This window comes from Antedon bifida, chromosome 1 (assembly GCF_963402885.1).
Source record: "Antedon bifida chromosome 1, ecAntBifi1.1, whole genome shotgun sequence".
Taxonomy (NCBI): Eukaryota; Metazoa; Echinodermata; class Crinoidea; order Comatulida; family Antedonidae; genus Antedon; species Antedon bifida.
In genome coordinates this window covers 30,470,016-30,490,749 of record NC_136226.1, presented here as the reverse complement: position 1 = coordinate 30,490,749, position 20,734 = coordinate 30,470,016, and the positions used below count along the sequence as shown (strand labels likewise).

General features: G+C 31.5%; 2 protein-coding genes across 2 annotated transcripts in view; both read right to left on the bottom strand.

Moving 5' to 3' along the window:
* LOC144849546 (prolyl endopeptidase FAP-like) overlaps window positions 1-7,732 on the bottom strand; it is a 117,903-nt gene extending 110,171 nt beyond the window's left edge. The window contains exon 1 of the mRNA XM_078706569.1: window positions 7,694-7,732. Coding sequence (XP_078562695.1) covers window positions 7,694-7,732 — 39 coding nt within the window. The remainder of the gene's footprint in view (window positions 1-7,693) is intronic.
* Window positions 7,733-8,786: 1,054 nt separating this feature from the next.
* LOC144849624 (dipeptidyl peptidase 4-like) overlaps window positions 8,787-20,734 on the bottom strand; it is a 53,212-nt gene continuing 41,264 nt past the window's right edge. The window contains exons 4-18 of the mRNA XM_078706597.1: window positions 20,526-20,623; window positions 19,074-19,252; window positions 18,446-18,533; window positions 17,509-17,635; window positions 17,137-17,380; window positions 15,851-16,028; window positions 15,408-15,512; window positions 14,911-15,035; window positions 13,700-14,266; window positions 12,751-12,808; window positions 12,562-12,661; window positions 12,111-12,169; window positions 11,759-11,831; window positions 11,586-11,659; window positions 8,787-10,915 (exon numbers count right to left, since the gene is read on the bottom strand). Of these exons, the coding sequence (XP_078562723.1) occupies window positions 10,799-10,915; window positions 11,586-11,659; window positions 11,759-11,831; window positions 12,111-12,169; window positions 12,562-12,661; window positions 12,751-12,808; window positions 13,700-14,266; window positions 14,911-15,035; window positions 15,408-15,512; window positions 15,851-16,028; window positions 17,137-17,380; window positions 17,509-17,635; window positions 18,446-18,533; window positions 19,074-19,252; window positions 20,526-20,623 (2,192 nt within the window). The 3' untranslated portion in view covers window positions 8,787-10,798. The remainder of the gene's footprint in view (window positions 10,916-11,585; window positions 11,660-11,758; window positions 11,832-12,110; window positions 12,170-12,561; window positions 12,662-12,750; window positions 12,809-13,699; window positions 14,267-14,910; window positions 15,036-15,407; window positions 15,513-15,850; window positions 16,029-17,136; window positions 17,381-17,508; window positions 17,636-18,445; window positions 18,534-19,073; window positions 19,253-20,525; window positions 20,624-20,734) is intronic.

Below are 20,734 nucleotides of genomic sequence, written 5' to 3'. Positions count from 1 at the left end.
AATTACTGCTATGAATGGGCCTATTGATAGCAATACCATAAATAGATTAATCCTACAAGTTTCTGCATGAATTATCATACACGTGAAAATCAAATTACAAATTAATATAAGCCAATTATTTCATAATTTGAAAATTGAAGTATACTGTATTATCTAAAAATGGTATATGCCTACTCTTCTAAAATCGTTTAACAAACGGGATATACTCGTGTCTAATATCATTGTGTATAATAATAATTCCTGACGTTATTATTTCAATGATCTGGTACGTAGATTGACGTACCATTCGTCAAATAAATACAAAACGCGTGCCAGCGCATGTAAAGCACTACACTATCAAACTTAATGTGAAAAAAAATGTGATGTGCCCATAATATGGACATGATGATGTCATATCACTACCATATTTGAGCATATCACTACCAAAGGGAAAGAGTGAGGGAAGGAGGAATATGGAAATCTTAATCAAAGAGAGGGAATATACATTATATATGTAAAAATAGACGTACGGTTACGGGTATTTCACTACGGTTCCCATCAATCAACCTGTCAATTTCAGATTGTTACGTTTTTAATTTATCAAGAAAACACTATACAAACAATATAATATTACAATAATAATGATATTCTATTAATATGAATAGTGCCAGCACAATCCGTTTTAATAGACTATCATGTCAATGTTACGTACTGGTAAAAAAACCCTCCCAAGTCCCAATAGACACAGATCGATTGTGAGTGACAGTAGCAGCTGATGTCAATGGAAGAATTAAAACACCTGACAGAGGTTTACGTTACAAAATGTCACCAAAATGTCAAGTTTAACTGCAATATTTTATTTACATTAGAGTAACACTATTGTTGCATAACATTATCATAAGCCACTGTCGGTTGTAAGTACATCTCTAAACACGTTATTCCCTAACCGCTTTCTGGGTAGTGTAATCAGATCAGTAACGCGTGAACAATATTTATTATTAAATTGATAAATCACTGTTGACTTAAATTCATTAATTCTACGGAAGCATGTGATGTACTAATGTCAAGTATATCATCCGTCAACAGTCATAAACGTGCGCGTACAAAATCTGACGATTCATCAATGTTTCAGAGCGCGCGTGTTGTGTTCGTTGGTTCAAAGTTCTACAGTACTGTATACAATGTTACAGTCTTTATCGGAGTTTGCGATATTAGGCAATATCCCGGTCATGCCAAAGCCTGGTTTCCACTAGACGCAACGTAAAGACGTAAGCCGCAACGCAAGCGAATTGACCAATCAATCAACAGTTCGAATAATCCATCGCTTTGATTGGTCTATTCGTATCACTTGCGTTGCGGCTCACGTCTTTGCGTTGCGTTCTAGTGGGAACGAAGCTTTATGAGTATAACGTGTAGCATCCGATACTCACATATATCAAACTATGTCTCAGGTGAATTAGTATCGATTGAAATCGGATGTCATGATGTTTGTTTCGTGTTCATAAAAATAAAGATACAGTATAGATTATGTATTTGGGAATTTTAAAAATAGTTTCTAAAATGACTTGAGGTGATCTTTTCTGTATTATAACAAAACCAACCCATTTTTAAAGATTCTGTCAGACTTTATTTCCCTTAAATAATAAGTATTTCACTTAACGCAATAAATATTTATAAGTAATTAAATAAGTATTAATATTAAATTGTATTCACTTAGATAGGAGATTTTTTTTTTAATTTAAGGCTTAAGTTTTAGCTTAAGTGTGAATGGTGAATACGGCCACTGGCATCCTAGCGTCAGTGTTAACGTACCACCAAAGAACATGTACAACTTATTGACGCTAGAACTTTTAATAGGCCTCCAGTATTTATAATGAAATTAACACGAATGGAATATTATAAGTAGTTGGTTAATTGTTTGACTGTTTGATCACTGTTCCAACTATCAAAAGTACAGATACATAAAGTACATTATTAGTTATTACATTCAAGCTAATTGCCTGCTTCTTCCCCACAGAGAGTGATATCGTCCGCTGTCACAACAGTCGAACATTCGGCGACGGCGGTCACGGACCTTAATTATAGGCTTAGTATGTTTCAATGGGATGATTACTAATTGTACTCAGGGAAGAGTAGAATTATTGAACTGTACGGTATCACAATTTATGAATTTATGACAAACAACGTAAACATTTGACAAATATTGCCTCTGCATAGGATGGTTTACATGATATAAATCTTATAATATGATAGGAACATTCTATACACTTATGCTTAGTTCCTACTAGACGTAAGCGTAAGACGCAAGCGAGTTCGCCAATGACAGGCGAGTGTACGGATAATCCATATTTAATATCTTGTGATGGTCCTTGCGTTTTTTGGAACCAAGCTTAAAGACAGCCTAGACAGCTCACTCATTATGACAGTCCCCACACTCCAAAGTTCGGTACAAGCATTTGACATCCTATTCATGTTTCCAAAATGCTTTTGGTCGAATGAATTTCACTTTCCTTTCGTAGATTCGCACATCATTGACAAAACAATGACATTACTGTATTTCTTTGTTGCTTCTATGGTTAAAACTCTGTCTACAATATCAAACTTAATGTGATAAAAAATGTGATGTGCCCATAATATGGACATGATGATGTCATATCATTACCATATTTGGCATATCACTAGCATATTTGGGCACATCACACTTTTTTGTTAGAGTTGTAGACGTATAATGCATGTGAAGTATAAACTCCTTTACATGTACCTCATTCGGCACACGTGTCAATCATTCTGTGATAAATTATGCCCTCTGACAATATTCAACAATCTTCGATCTGTATTTATTCACATGTATGTTGCAGATTTATGCTATTTATACAAACTTGTCAATATGCTAGTTTCAAACGTTTAATAATCGATACAAAATGTGTATAGAATAACTTAACACAGCATAAGAGCATTTAGGTAACAGGTTAAAGACATTACCCAAGTCCCAAGGACCAGAAAAATTCTTATAGGGCCTAATTTTAATGTGTTGATGACTTTCTTTATTAATTCGTTATAATCATTATCTTGGAACGAAACAAACATCTACTATAATGCTCAGGTGGTAAGAAATGTGCCATAAAAGGCTTATAAACCAAAGCTGCATTATTTAATTGACAAAGGTATATTATTGTTTGCCTTTGTGATGTTGGTTTAATTAAGATACACGAAATGACAGTATTGACACAGATCGGGTTGTTTTGTAAACTTTGATGGTTGAAATGATACTGTGTCGAGTCAAGTTATATGTAGGCCTGCCTGATATAGTTAAGAAATACATTAGTACACAGCAAACTGTTAGACATGGCCGACACATACATACTTGCTCTTCTTTAGTCAACCTGTAGTCATACTTGGTTATTACATCTTCACCTCTTGTTTGGAAAGAAGCCATTTTATTATCAACTCATGTATCTATGCATTGTTGTGAGAATAGGGTCATAACACAAGCAAGGTCGTTGCTTCAGACGATGATAAATGACTAGAATATCGATTAATTGTCAATAATGAGAGAAACAGTGCGTAACAGTTCGATTATCTTAATCATTGTCATTACAAATAATGCCTACACGGTATCTAAACAAAAACAAATGCTGAAATAGACCCAGTGATGCGTTATATTGCATTGCAGATGAAACAACGAAGAAGCACACAAAGTTGACGCGCGCGTGCATTATCATCAATGTTTGAACGCGCGCGTCAATTGTTTACTAATTGGACGGAAGAGCGTTTTTTCGAGCATGTGACCCTTTCTAGTAAAATAAGAAAATAATGTTACCTCATTTAGTTCTATTTGAATCACCCCCTCAAGCGGTTCGTAAGCTGGATTCACAGGAGCAGCAGCAGCGACATTGTTTTTTTTATCTGTCTTTTTTTTCTTGTCCGGTTTGGCATATTGGTCTCCTCCGGCGCCGCCCGACGATACCCCTTGATGCATTCTACTTTTTCGATTACTCCAATCAAAAGTACATACACAAATTAAAATATATCGTGGTAGATTAAATAGAAAGGTATACAACAAGCTAATAATATCCAAAAGTAAAAACTCCCTGACGAATGATTCTTGGTTTGTAAATCCAAAGAGTTAACAAGTCGAGTTGTTTTATTAAGTAGTTTTCAGTTAAAGTAACGTATGTGTTAAACACTTGTATTTCCCACTGCTCTCAACAATAGATATTCACGCTACATCAGAATGTCAGCCAATACAATAACGCCTGTGCTTCAGTGTGTAGAAGGTCATATAATATTATTCGATCAAGATTTACTTCATGCTTGAATCACTCCACTGGCGCGCCATACTCAACTCCACTGAAAATATCTATCGCGCGCTGCCATACAAAGTCACATCCGTCGGAAATGAACAAACTTCAATAAAAAAAAACCCATAGAACTTTCCCATTGCTAGCTTGATGTCCAACCAGTAACATTCCAGTTGGAAAAAAACCCGCATTAATATTAAAAATAAAGTTATAGGCCTAAACACACAAGTTTCAGTTTAGTTTCACTAGTGAATGATTATTCATTATTATTGATCTTATCTTCTTCAATCCAAACGACATCTAACTGTCGGCCAAAGTATTGATATAATCAGGTACAAAATTAACATAATAAAGCGTCATATCTATGAACAGAACTAGGCCTATATCATCTTTATGAGCTTTCTTAGCTCAACTCAAAACATATAGAAACTTAATTTATCACAATTCATATTCGGATAATCGAGACAAAAGCCAAAGGTACAAACGACTTTTATGAATGACTTGGGGACGATGTTATTTAGGAGAGACGCAGGCCTAATACCATTTTGGTATAGTACTGTATTTTATTTCGGCTATACAGTAGGTCGATCATGAAGTGGCGGCCAAAACATCTTTACAACACATAAACATTCGATTCAGCTTTTTTAAAAAAGAAAATCGTTTGTATGCCTAAGTACTTATGTACCACCTAAGTATAATAATAATGTGTTTTATATATAACATTTATAGGTTACATTTTCTAACATCATTAATGTAACATTACTTTAATAGCTCTGCACACTCAACACTCCTTTGCAGTCAGAGATCGATGAAGACATCGTTTTAAACTCTTCATAACAAACGGCAATAAATTGAACAAATCTTGTGTATCCTAAGAGAGCTGAACTTTAACATTTATTTATTCCCAGTGATGACGTAGTCGGGATTCATAAAAGCGGAATGCTTTATGAAGAACCATACTAAAGCTCTGTCTACACTATCAAACTAGTTTGGCAAAAAAGGTGTGAGATGTGCCCAAATATGGTAGTGATATGCTCAACTATGGCAGTGATATATGACATCATCATGTCCATATATGGCCACATCACATTGTTTTGTCACATACAGTTTGATAGTGTGGACAGAGCCTAAGGGGGGGGGGGGGGGGGTTTACAACCAGTCTCATGGCACCAATACTAATTAGTACAATTTCTATATATGCCGAGGCGACCACAAACTTTTAAAAAGGGAGTAGAATGGTGCTCGTTCACTATGAACACCCTAGGCCTACTGGTATGTCGAAACCTATCAGGGTCACACAATAAATGACCATACATATTTAACTATCTAATAATTACAAAGACAATAGACGCCATTTTGAATACATTGTCAATATATCACGGGCCTACTATTCTTATTCTGATTTATTCTTGTTATTTTAGATTTGGTGAAAATTGAAGTAATAATGCAGGTATATCTTTGCTATGATTTCAAATATATTATAATATTAATTTAGCATTTCCTGATAAATATAATGCAGAGTAACACAACATAATTTCTACGTATATTTTATATGCGAATGACAATAAATTGATAATATTCCACTGATGAATGAATGAATGAGTAAATCCGCTGAACGTGCTTTGTAGTCTTATTTTATAAGACACCAACTTTGAACAGTGGAAATTAGGCCATTATTGTGGATTTGCTCGTACGTGTTTCGTGCCTTTGGCCCATGGTTCCATAGGCCTATTGACTAATTTCCCAAATTTACAGTAAATAAATGTCCATATTACCCACATTTTGATACATTATTAAACATCCTGTAACGATAATAACAATATGAATATTTTATTCTTTATTTTATACCATTTACACACAACGCCGAGGATAGATACAAATTTTACGTGGGACAAGAGCTGCGGTTTCCCGCTTACCGTTACCGCTCGTCTGTGTAAATTGGCCTTTAGTCGAAACAAGTTTATGAATGATAAAACTGTTACTAATATAACACCATAGCTCACTATGTATACACACAGTTGTATTTCGTGAGTGCTTAGAATAATTTAATGACATCAAAGTACATTAACGTGTACAAACGTGTAATTACATTAACACACTATTTACATTGACACCGTTTTTTACGCCACTGATGACATTTTGATGTTTGATTTAGTCAAATGTGTTACACATAATAAAAAATACAACACAGACAGTCAGCACAAAGACTTTTTAATAAGTCTATGCATATAGACATTCAATTCAAACAAACATTAATACATTTTAAATTCTGATGAGATTTTCTTTTTGATAAAAAACAATTTTAATAAATCATAATGGATAAAATGGTGTTTAAATTATATAACAAATGAAAGAAGCAATAAAACCCCCAAGAAAATGAATCAATTGGAAAAAAAATCCAATGGAAAAACTTGTATTTTGGGAAGCCATATGTAATTTGCCTTTGGATTTATATATACAAATATAAACATTGCTAACTTTTCTGGCTGTTTTACTTTATCGTTTTGATTTAGCTTTTCGCTTTTTTTGTCTCGACTGAGATCCAGCTACTGATACCCACAGCATTGTCATTTTTTCAGTATTTTGCCTTTGGATTTAAAAATATAAACATATGCATAAAACATAACAATTAGATTGGCAAACATTACAAACACAGTTAGCCAATACATAAAAAGACCGTAATGTATACACGATTCATAAGTAATACATTTGAATTTGTTTATTGAAAAACAATTTCCAATTAGAAACAATCGATTTTCAATATCGATTAAGAATACGGGTTACGCGGCAACGATTCATTTAAATATCAGAAAATGTAATAGGCCTACTAGTTTATAGATGGCGACAAACAGGTTATTTTAAAAAACGATGGTACAACTTAATTAAGAAGGGTGACCCGAATTAAAAATGAGAACGATGACTAAGTTTACAACCTGTCTCAATAATTAGCAATGAAAATGATTAGTTCTTTGCTTTTTAAATCCTGTATTACTTTTAATATTTTTTTTATGTGTATACACATGTACATAATTTAATTCAAGTTTCCTTGTACTGTAAATAGGCCTATTGTTAAATCATTTTTTTTCTTTAACTTTATTTTACTTTACTGTATTATTATGGACTCACCTTCATTCAAGAAGTGTGCCACTGTTTCAAAAGTATTACTTTTGTTAATGTTATTTTTAAAAATCTTGTACATAATTTAGTTTAAGTTTCCTTGTACTGTAAATAGGCCTATTGTTAAATCATTTTTTTTCTCTCTCTAACTTTTATTTTACTTACTCTGGACGCACCTTCATTTTCTGTAACTTTTATTTTACTTACTCTGGACGCACCAAGAAGTGTGCCACTGTTTCAAAAGTGTAGCTTCCAAATAAATTATTATTATTAATACAAAAATAATTTGTTCTTACCTTAACCTCGTCGTCTCTACACATTTTGTACCTGTTCATTTTAAATCTCTTTATACAAAGTTATTCTCCAAATTTAAGCAATTCAAATTCACCGAGTTTTCTGTTTAAGTATATCTTTATTTTATTATGACACTCTTCAATCCATCTGTAGACAAAAATAAAATGTGATTTATCCGAGGAGCCTAGACCGTTGCGCAGCACTCTCAGCTAACTTGCTATACAACTTAATAATAAAAACAGTAACCGTATCAATAAAAACAAGGCAAAAGTAGAAGAACATTTTTATGTAAATCTCCAAAATAAATAAACTGTTTGTGTAGACCACATTAAAAAGACTAATATACTCAATGATGTTATGTGTCCGCTGATACTTATGTATAGATGAATTGAATAATAAAACGCGCGGATTTATAAGTATATTTCTGGTATGCTGCGTGGGGGATTTACATGCAGGTGATGCGGTTCATTGTTGTGTTGGTTTTAATCCACTAAACGTATATATTAACGATCATTTGTATTGAATAGATAGAACATTACCTACCTACTGCGTACATCCATCATAAGTTAGACGAGAATCACCCGTTTTTGTTGCTGTTACGTTAGTGTATAGAAAGAATAAGTGAATGATGGTTTTAAATTTGGATATTCGAAAACATCCATAAAAATAATACGAGAACACCTGCAATAAAGAAGCTTAAAAGGAAAAAAAAATTCGGATTTTTTTTTTTTTTTGTGGCAATTTCCTTCTTTGAAGAGAAAAGCAATCCACAATCATAAAAATGTACGTAAATGATGTCGTCATAACACAACAATCTGTTCTTTTGTAATTATCATCATTATTATAAGTTTAAAGATGTATTGTCCTCCTGAAAAAATAATTATTAACAATTTTTTTGTTGAATATGCCATTTTAATGTCACATAATAGTTATCCACTTTGACTAAAAATTAGATGGGGAAAAAAATATTTACCTGAAAAAACTGTAATTTAAAGCTGCCAGCCAATAGGTTTTTAAGTTGAATTTAACCATTTATTTTGACATTTTATAAGTGAAAACATTTTTTTCGTTTTTTGAAACAATACAATAAAAAAAAACACCTGTAGTTGGAGAATAAATAAATATATAGGAATCAGACAAACGGTTTTATTTTCTTTTTACAATATTTATATATAAAATATCAAACTCTTCAATACTTTAAAATAAAAATCAAACACATTTTAACAATTGCACCATTGTCCTGAAATTGGCTAACTACATTTCTCAAAAGAATATTGCTGGAAACTATATAATATAGATAACATACACTATACATATTTACATATTATTAATGGTTACTTTGAAGGTTAAATGAATATCACTCAATAACTCGTTTCTAAATATAGCTAATGAAGATATAATGATATAGGAAAACTTAGTAGACTTTAAAGTCTACTATCTAAAGCTGTCTAAAATATCAAACTAGTTTGACAAAAAAAGTGTTGTATGTCCAAATATGGTAGTGATATGACGTCATCATGTCCATATATGGGCACATTTTTTTGTTACATAGTTTGATAGTGTAGACAGGGCTTTAGAATGATACTATCTATGAAAATAAAGTTTTAAATATATGAAACCAAACCACAATAAAACCTAATAAAAATGAGCAAATTAAATATAAAAAGTAATTTATACATTCTTAAATAGTTTTTAAAACAAAAGCTAAAATCAATACAAAAAGTTTCAAACTGCACATTCATGTACAAACAATGAGAACGAAAGTTGTATATCATTGAAATAACAAAATATGATTAAATGATTAAATTTGAGGAAAATGATAAAATAAAGTGGCGGGTTTTGAATTTAAATGCATTGAAATAAAACAAAATATGATATAAATTAAATATTATGAGGAAAATAAAATAAATTGGTGGGTTTAGTTAATTTTTTAATTAATTAATTATGGATTTGTAGCACATAACATAATACTGCCAAGATCTCTAACGGTGTCAAAGGTCAATGAATAAGTATGTAACGAAAGACAATTAAAGGAAAGTAGTCTAAAATACTAATAAAAATAACTATCAATATTTTTTCATATATAAATGACACACAGAACGGCACAGTATTTTTTATCAAGGTAGTAAAAATGTATATCAATCCATTTCATTAGAAGAGATACAAGGTTAACAGAAATCAGGGGCGGATTCAAGGAGGGTGGGGGCGCCTCTAAATTTTACAAATTGTAATGCAAAAGATAGGACATCAAATTAAGTTCAGCTCCCTCCCACCTCCCCTATTTCAAAATCCTGGATCCGCCACTGGAAATAATATATATATATCTATATAAGCATAAAAGCAATAATATAATGTAAAAACTATACAGAAATAAGTATAAGGAATAATATAATTTAAAAACTATACAATTTGATATTTCAATATCTGTTACACATTGCACAAGGTGTACAGACACACATTTGAAAAAATACTTAAATATAACATTGCACAAGGTTCTTTTTCGGAAAAGAAAATGATAAATATTTTATAATTTTTCTATAATTATCTTTGAAGACAGTGGATCAAAAGAAGTTAATGAATTGAATAATTGATTAATTATTTAATAATAATAATAAAAGCAATTTGAATAATATTCGCTATTATTCAATCTTCATTCCATATTTTCTTCAGGTAATACTTAGCTGGGTTTTTATTATTCACTATATTTTGTATATCTGTCATTTAACTGCAGTGCTTCAAAATTTAAGCTACTGTCCGCACTCAAACCATATTCATTCAACTTTCACATATCGACAACATTTCTCAAAGTTCAGAAAAACATAAAATTGTTTTCATACGGTTGCTAATTCTCCTTCTATTCTTTAAAATACATTCTGAAAACCAGACATTGTGGACCTGCACAAGAGTACTGGTTTTTTAGGGCTGACTGCAATATGCTGTATTATTTTCTAGGCCTCATTGCTGCTATTTCTTACAAATTTTACTGACCGGCCACAGGAAGTGACCATCAGAAAAGCTTGTACTGCTACTATACTAGAGACTTTTGACTGATCATTCACACAGTGACCATCAGAAAAACTTCTATCTAGATACAACATATCTTCTCTTCACATCTCTCTATCTTCTTTTATATGGAGACACTGTTTGAGGAAGTTTGATAGAAGACCATAAAGATGATACTGGACATGTGGATCGTCCAATGAATGTGCTTGATCAGGATAAAACTGAAAATAAATAAAATTATAAACACGTCCCCACTCAACAAAACGACAGCTCAAACAAATGGTTTAATAACCTTATATAAGCATTCATTACATTTTCATATCAGATTAGGCCATGGTAAATACATTACTATAGTTAGTGGAACTGTAGCTTGGTGGTTAACATGCTTACAAATCCAGGGTCCAGGGTTCAATCCTAAACCTAGTACTAGGGTTGTAACTCTCGAATCTTTCAACTCCACTCCCTAAGCCTCAAATGAGACTTTGTTTATAAGCATGATAAATTATTAAATAAAATAGTTTATCCATCCTGTAATTGGCGAATTTCTCGCTGTTGGATTCGTATAAAAAAGAAAAACTGGTCCATGTGACAGATGAAAGTTTAACAAACGTCTGCACAAAAAAGGTACCATATATTGTGTTTTCCCTTGGCTACCATTGGTGTATTTTCTTCTACTATACATGCCTGGTTCGAACAGTTTATTTAATTTTTCTATTTAGTAAAAAATCATATCCAACCCACAACAATATACTGCTTAATAATCAGGAATACACATTGCAATCAACAAAGTATTCTATCCATAGTATGTGTACAGGGAAGAATAACCATGTGTTGATCTGGGTCTACTTGGATAAATAAAGTTGAATTGAATTAAACTTATATTGTTTTTACCTGCGTTTGATGTATAATTTCCTCTTGTACAAGCGCCCTCACAAGGTCTGCTGAATTTTGGAAGTGAATTTTGTCTGAAAAAGAATATAACAATTCAGATAAATAGAATACAAATAATTACAGTGAAGATAACGAGGATGATGTCAATGGTAAAATAATAATGAGTAACTTACCGTCACCTGTGCCGTGAGCTACTAAAAAGTTGACATCTTTAAACGCACTAGCTTTTGCTGAAACATTGGCTTTCTATGAACAAAATAAAAATTGAAGAACATTAAAAAACCACTATCAAACCTTGTGAGACAAAAAAAATGTGATGTGCCCATATATGGACATGATGACATCATATCGCTACCATAATTGGGGATATTACTACCATATTTAGTTACATCACACTTTTTTTGTCTAACTAGTTTGATAGTGAAGACAGGGCTTAACATGTGACATCTCCAACATTCTCCAAATAACCTGAAAAAAAATCATGCATAATTTATAAATGCGAATAGATGTAATGTTTATAGTTACCGAGTATACATCTTTGTTGAGGTATGGATCACCCATATAGCGCTCACTATAGGTGGAATCTGAAAAAAAGAAACAATTCATTTTAATGGTTGCCAGATATTTATTACTTAGAACAAGTTTTTTTTCTGGTGAACCAGCATTTATTTTACAGTACAGTATATTAGTCTTACAACTATTGCATTGCAAATCTACTACTAGATAACATAGCGCCCTCTTCATGATTTGAAAATGACATAGGCCTACATGCACACAGCCACAATAGATTCCAACATTAATGCTGAATATAGCTACCTTGAGGTGAACAATGAACGTCTATGCAACTGTCATTTTTAATCACATTACATATAAAATAATATGTATCAAATAAAAAAAGAATAACAAAATGATTGATTGAAAACTCTAATAGTCAATACCTAATCTAGTACAGTATAATAATAAATAATAAAATTACCGTAATATCGCCAATCTGTAACTGGGGCAACAGCAATACTACAGTTGAATATTTCAGATTTGGAACCAGCAACTGCGGCTGCTACAAATCCACCATATGACTGAAATAGTGGTAAATAATAGTTATTATTTTCATTTATTCTGTTAAGCTAAACTGTATTATTTTGAATTTCTATTGTTGCAAACTTACCCATCCCCAGATGGCTACTCTGGTTGCGTCTAAGTAGTGTAGTTTGTTAAGCAGCTTCCTGAAATTAAGCAAATAAATGTTACTACTTTACTTAGTAGGTAGTTAAGCGTTAATAGCAAATGATATGGTACAGTTGATTGTTAGCTATCAAGAATAAACCTAGTACTTTATATACCCTGTCACATGTACAGTATGTAAATTTTTTTTGAAAGGTAGATAAAGCTCTGTCTACACTATCAAACTAGTTTAAACAAAAAAAGTGTGATATGCCCAAATATGGTAGTGATGTGACATTATCATGTCCATATATGGACATTTTTTGTCATAAAGTTTGATAGTGTAGACAAGGCTTAATGAATAATGAACATATGTATGGTGAATGACCAAACGAATTGAATACTATCATTGCAAAGCAAATTTATTCATTGTTTTTAATATGAAATCCTTGTCGAATCAGTCAAAGGTTTATAAAGACACACATCACATTCAGTTAGTCAGTAATTGGTCAATGTCCGACCACATCCATTAGTTAATGACAGTAATATTAAACATAATTCTCGTAAGAATCCATGTATGAAATAGAATGAAAAGAAATTGTTCAATCATGAAACATATCTGCTTTTAAGCAAGAACATTATGCTGACTATTATAAGTATTAATCTCTGTCTACACTATCAACCTAGTTTGACAAAAGTGTGATGTGCCTAAATATGGTCGTGATATGCCCAAATATGGTCGTGATATGCCCAAATATGGTAGTGATATGACATCATTATGTCCATATATAGGCACATCATATTTATTTTGTCACATAAAGTTTGATAGTGTAGACAGAGCTTTAGTGGAATTTTTAAAAAAATGTTAACCAAGTACATTGTTTATGTCTAAAATAATGGTGGTTGTTAAATGGAAGTGTAAACTTTGACAATTAACTATAAAATTCACTTACTTTGTTATATAGATTTGATCCTGGACTTCAACAGTTCCAACATTTTTATATAAGTCATGTCTAAATTTTTCTCCCTGACCACCTGACCCCCGTCCATCTATACTAGCCGTTATAATGTGATGATTAGATGCTAGATACATACTCCATCCGAGCTCAAACGCTTTGCTAACTTTCTCCGAGCCTGGCTCGCCGTTCACGTTAATGAGAAGCGGGTGTTTACGTTGATTATCATAGTTCACGGGCATAATGAGTTGAACGGGTACGTTTTGCCCCTTTTCGTTTTTAAACGTGTAAAACTTTTTTACAGGTATGCCTTTATTTTTCATAGCCTCTTGTAAAATAGTATTATTCTCGACGAGATGAACTTTGTTATTTCCAACTGCATTCATGCTGCGTATCCAAGAACATGGAACACTTGGGCCTAGGCAATTTAGTAAATACCACGTCATCGACGGGTTGAAGACTGCATCGAAATACTGACATCCTAAACAGCGACTGCCACAACTATCGGAACAGGCCATTCCACACGACAAGCATTTCAATGATGACGGTTTGGCAATTTGCATGCTGTGGAAAACAAGAAATAAACATTATTAGTATCGGTAACAAAATAAATATATGATATTATTATTAATAATAATATAGTTAGAAATGTTGAAAAATTCATGGTACAAAGGTACATTACTGATATGTGATATATTAATATAAAACAAACTCTGGAAAAAATGAGGCAAGCCATTGATTCAATATTTCAAACTTTTTTTGTTGATTTGAATAAAAATGTTGATGATTGATTGATTGCTGATGAAATAAGATTCATATTACAATATTATTTTTTACTTTTTCATATTAATGATACTTCATAATGCTTTCATTATTTTGCCACGATATTGTTTTTTAATGTGTGTCTTTCAATATTTTTTGTAGCTTTAGAAGATTGTTATAATAGATGGTGATTTTTAAATACCGTATTTATTCAAATAAAAGCCCCGGGGTGTTTATTGTTCAGAAGGATTTTTATATTTATATATTTTAAGGGCTTTTACTTCAGGGAGGCGTTTATTTAGGGGAGGCATTTATTCAAAATGATGTTCAATCGGGGGCGTTTATTTGAGGGAGGCGTTTATTCAAAGTGAGACGTTTATTCTAATAAATATTATAATATATAATATTATATTATTTCCCCATTAATGACATATTGTATTACATACCTGTAAATGTTTTTTGTTCCTAAACCTTCTTTATTCGCAGAAAAGTAAACAACATTTTCTTTATCAATTCCAAATATTTTGCTAACTTCATATTCTCCCTCGGTCAAACGCTTTACAAATTGTTGCTTCAAACAAATAGAATTGATGGTTATTTAAAAAAATGTCTTTATAACTTACTTTCATTTTTTTTATAAAGCATTTTCATAGAAGAATTGTATTATATATACTTAACAAAACTTGATTATATATAATTTTTACCCGGCATACAACATTTTCTTTTAACATTATGAAAATGGTGGCACTGTTTTTGCACTATGACAAGACTTGGACTGAGAACCTTGGCATTTGCAAGAATGTTAATTACCAAGCTACCATACCACTGTTTGTGCAAATATGATAGTAATATGACATAATCATTTCCATATATGGGCACATAACATATTTTTTGTCACATAAAGTTTAATAGTGTAGACAGAACTTAAGAGCTTATACCTTACCTCAAAGTAGGCTATATGGTTGAACCTCCGTACATCTCGGCCTTCATTTTGTGGCATAATTTGTACAAAACTTCTTTTATCACTTGTAAAGATAGGAGCTGCAGGCTACACACAAAATAATACAAATAATTAAAACTATTAATTAGTATTATATCATTATAACTTTTATTCCAAAAATTAAATGCATATCCTAGATAGATAAGCATTTCACAACAGTGCTGAAATGGATATAAAAATATCCAAGTACAAAATACTGGCCTATTCAAAGTCTGATTTTATTAATCTTCATTTTTCATGTTTTTGGGGGACAATACATCTTTAAGTGAAAATAGTCAGCTATTAACACACAGTCTGAGTATGACAAAAAAAAATAAATAACTATATTTTAACTCATCATCAAGTTAGGTGATACATGCAAAGATAAGAACTAAAGATTTATTTACCATAGCAACCCATCCAGATTCAGATTTTTGAGTGGTCACAACATTACACTTGTTATCCTGCTTGGAATCCACGTTACATTTCGTAATCAGCGACACATTCTGAGGACGATTCATCCATGTGACAACTAACTCTTCTGTTGCGGACCATGTGACTGACTGAATGTAGTACTCTCCAAAACTAAGAAGAATCAAATGAATTAATGGAGTCATTACTGACATAATAAATATATAATCTTTTATAGACAAACCTAAAAATGGTAAAAAGATCTCTAAGAACTATCCTGGGAACAAATTATATATCTTACGATTTAGCTTTAGAGGAGACGCGACTCCTTCGCTTGCTTAAAAAGTTTCTATTTAAATGTTTTTATTTACTTTTGTAAAGTAATGGTTTTTCCTTCATTTTGATATATATTGTTTTTGTAATTCCTTGTAAATTTATATTTATTTTATTTTTTATTTTGGAATACCATGACGACATAATATATCCATACCAAAAAAATAATCTTTATTTCTTTTTTTGCATATGTGTACCCATTTGTACTGTAGTTTTAGTAGTTCATTTTTACCTAATAACAATAATAATTATGGTGAAACAAGCTATTGTGTTTAAAGAAAGTTATAATAATAATAATAATTAACAGGCAAAAGTCCAGCATTTATTGAGAGCTTTATACAATTAATAATACACAATTTAAATACTATTTTCCAACACATTGATTGAAAAACATGTCCTAAACAGAGAGCACATACAACCCTTTCCAAAAATTAAATGTTCTCTTGAAAAACATTGATGATAATTTGAAAACAAAAGTGATGATTACAGGTACTACTGGTAATAATGATAATAATTATCTATAGTAATTCTATTACAATACAATCCTTACTGGCTACAGTGAAGTTTAATTCAATTTTTATATAATAACTCAGTATATTTTTATAACATTTTAAAATTTCTATAATCATTATTTATTTAATTGTCATTGTTGTGTATTGTAAATCACATGTTTGCCCTCTGGGATTTTTTTTTTTTTTTTTATATACCGAATAAATTAAAATAAATAAATTAGGGAACCATCATTATATATATAAACTTTATTTATTCACAAGGCTAATGTATACAGCACAACTCGTTCAATCAACATTCATTGTTTTTACACTGAATACAAAATAACTACAGGCTTGTATGCAGGTATGAATGTATTACTCATATATGATAAAATCAACAGATGTCTACAATAAAAATATAAAATCAATGCTTTAAATAAAAAATGAATTTTATAAACCTTTTTTCATTTGGTATTTTTATTTCAATTGGATGTGTCCGCCTTGCATCCTCTACAAAAAACAACGTCACTGTAGGATTCACACCGCCAGGTTTCGGGTACGCCACGCGCCTTGACGTCGGGTAGATATTGTTCTCGTACACGGGCCACGTATCGTATGTTACGTTTGTGTCATCAAAACGAATGAATGCGAACTTATTTGCTGTTGACCAATAGATGGCAGAATGCCCATTGAGAATCTCCTCTGCAAATTAAAATTAAAAAACATTAGATTTTTAAATCCTTTTTTTCTACAAATTTGTTCTAGCTTCATGTTCTCTCAAACACAACAAATGTTTTATTTCTATTAAAATTAAAAGTTTAAACTCTGACCTTCATACAGCCAATCAGGAACGCCGTTAAATATTTGATTTGGAATGCCATCGCTTGTTATGCTTATAGCGTCTTCGTTACTTGTAAGGCTTTCGTTGTAGTAAATATTATTATTGTAAACAATCACCTAGAAAATAAAAATGAATACTAAAGATAAATGACAATCGTTTCAATCCATCCTCACAATAAGGTTGTAAATTGTATGTTCAGTTTAAATTTTGTAAAACATGTAGCGTGTGTTAAAACCAACAGATATGTTTGCGCTGTCTAAAGCCTTGTCTACACTATCAAACTTTATGTTGATATCTATATGATTATATATGATATTTTATTTCAATTGGATAAATAAAAGTATTCAGAGTCTAACACCTGAAGATTGAGGAGGTATTTTTATCTCTCTCATGAAACAGTCTGTAGTGTTAATATGTTGAAATATTAACCTGAGTCTTGATTTTTCATTTATGATTATATATATATGATTATCAACTAGAATCAGTTAAGTATGTTATCATATCATTAAATCCCATTGCAGTGATAGGAAACTATTGTTTATAATTTTTACATTCCATAACTAATAAGTCTGTCTAGCGACTGTTATTACATTTGCTGTCCTACAGGGATAACTAGCTATTAAACTCAGCAGAAGTCTTAGGAGCATCACCAGATACCAATGCAGTAATTAACTGATCAGATATTAATGCAGTAACTAGCTATTATAAGTTGCAATCATGGTTGGCTGGTAATTAATTAATATAGATGAAAACAATCATACTGATGATAAATGATTATAATTTAATTTAATAATTTATGATATAACTATTCACCACTCATGCCTAATTCATTTATTTTCTCGATATTAAACCTACATAATCTCTAAACTAATTCTTTTACAGTTTTATTTAGAACAGTACTAATAATTTATTCATTAATTTCTTACTAGAGAATTTCCAGAAGGAGACCATTCAACTAGTTGCAAATAGTCATCAGACCCCATCTCTGGAACTGTCAGGTCCGTCACAAATTCTCTGAAACAAAGGAATAATACACTATTTAAGAATATATATGTAGGCTTCAAACCATGGCACTTTAAGCTCTGTTTACACTATCAAACTAGTTTGACAAAAAAAGTGTGATGTGTGTGCCCAAATAATGGTGGTGATATGCCCAAATATGGTAGTGATATGACATCATCATGTCCATATGGGCACATCCCATTTTGTGACATAAAGTTTGATAGTGTAGACAGAGCTTTACAAATGATTGATGTACTTTATTTCAAAATATTCTTATCAATATAAAAACACAGACTAGATAGTGTCCCTAAAATAGGAGTTTCTCTCATTAATATTCTATATAGTCTTAACATGTGCTGTTCAGTGCAACTCACAAGTTTTGTATAGAAATGATATTGAGGAGTGATCCCCTAGTTTGATCTAAATAGTTCATAATGTGACCCTAACCCTCAAAAGTTTTATGGAGATGCTATTGAGGAATGACTCCCTAGTTTGATCATCATTGTTCATAATACTTCATAAATAAACAAGTTAAGTACACCAATTTCTTACCCATCTTGATCAACCTCATCTGTATTGTAGTTGTCTAGCGATATCTTATAAACTTTATATTTTGCTTTAAAACTGTGACGGAAAACTTTCTGCACATCACATGCTAACAACAAGTAAATAATATCTTTCTTTGAATCACTCATCTCCAAAGAAGGACTCGGCCAGAACTTGTCGCAAAACTATAACAAAATGAAATTTAAATAAAGTAGTTATATATTCAATAGAATAAAGCCATGTCTACACTATCAAACTTAATGTAACAAAAAATGTAATGTGCCCATATATGGACATGATGATGTCATATCACTACCATATTTGAGCATATCACTATCATATTTGGGCACATCACACTTTTTTGTCAAACTACTTTGATAGTGTAGATAGAACTTAAAATGTCATGTTTTTTTTTGTCGATATATATAATCAATATGGATATGCAATATTAATATTTCTAAACATCAAATATATTTGGAATTTTAATATTGCATGAAAATGTTTTAGCGCGTTATATTGACTACGCACATGCTTAAAATAGAAGCGATAATAAGTAGTAGAATTGCAAGGATACATCACAACACATTTATGGTGGATGACAGATGTGAATTATTCATTTTTCTAGAAGTCTCATAATGAAGTTTTAATAAATAGTACATTTGAAAACAACTCAATATTACTTAGAGGACGATTTAGATGACATAATGAATTAGATGACAGAGAAAGATACATGTGTATAAAGTACTGTCTACACTACCAAACTAGTTTGACAAAAAAAATGTGATGTGCCCATATATGGACATGATGATGTCATATCACTACCATATTTTGGCCATATCACCACCATATTTGGGCACATCACATTTTTTTTTGTCAAACTAGTTTGATAGAGTAGACAGAGCTTTAGTCCTAAACCAACTTGGCCCCCACATCTCGGTCCCAGTGAACTGATTCCCATGTAAACTAACTTCCATGTAAAAATTGTATAAATATACAATAAAAACATTATTATTGAACACACTATTCAAGAAGAGGAAACGGTTAACTTTTGTTGTGCTGAAAATAGTGAGCTTTTAATTTTCCAAGACTGACGATCAAACTATGTGCATGTTTGTTTATTGTGCGTATGCAGGAATATTGGGATGTGTGTCCTCGCTCCCCACCTTGACACAGGTTTGATGGTTTCTAGGTCCAGACAATTGACATGACATAGGTTGATCATTGGTCTTCGTAAAACGAAAACTCCCTAATATATGATAGGTATTATTCCGTGATAATGTTGCAGAAGAAAAACACAGCGCCCTCAAAAACATTGAGGTGACGTATTGACCGGACTGTAACCGAGATCAACAGTCTACCTGAGAAAGCAAACTGAATATTTGCGAAACATCGTTGTAAGTACCAATTTTGGATCAACAAAAAAAGAAAAATGTCTCTTAATAATATCGTGTATCATACCAGTGTTTTACTGTTGTCCATGACTTGATGGCCTGGATATGAGCTGCCATTAGCTAACATTATGTTACCATTGTCATCTTGATAAAGAAAGGAATCCTCTGTAGAATTTAAATAAATAATCATTTAATATTTAAAATAGTATATGTAATCAGATAAAAATGATTTAAAAATTTGTACTAAAAAAAACAAAAAGGTAATAAGAGAAAAAC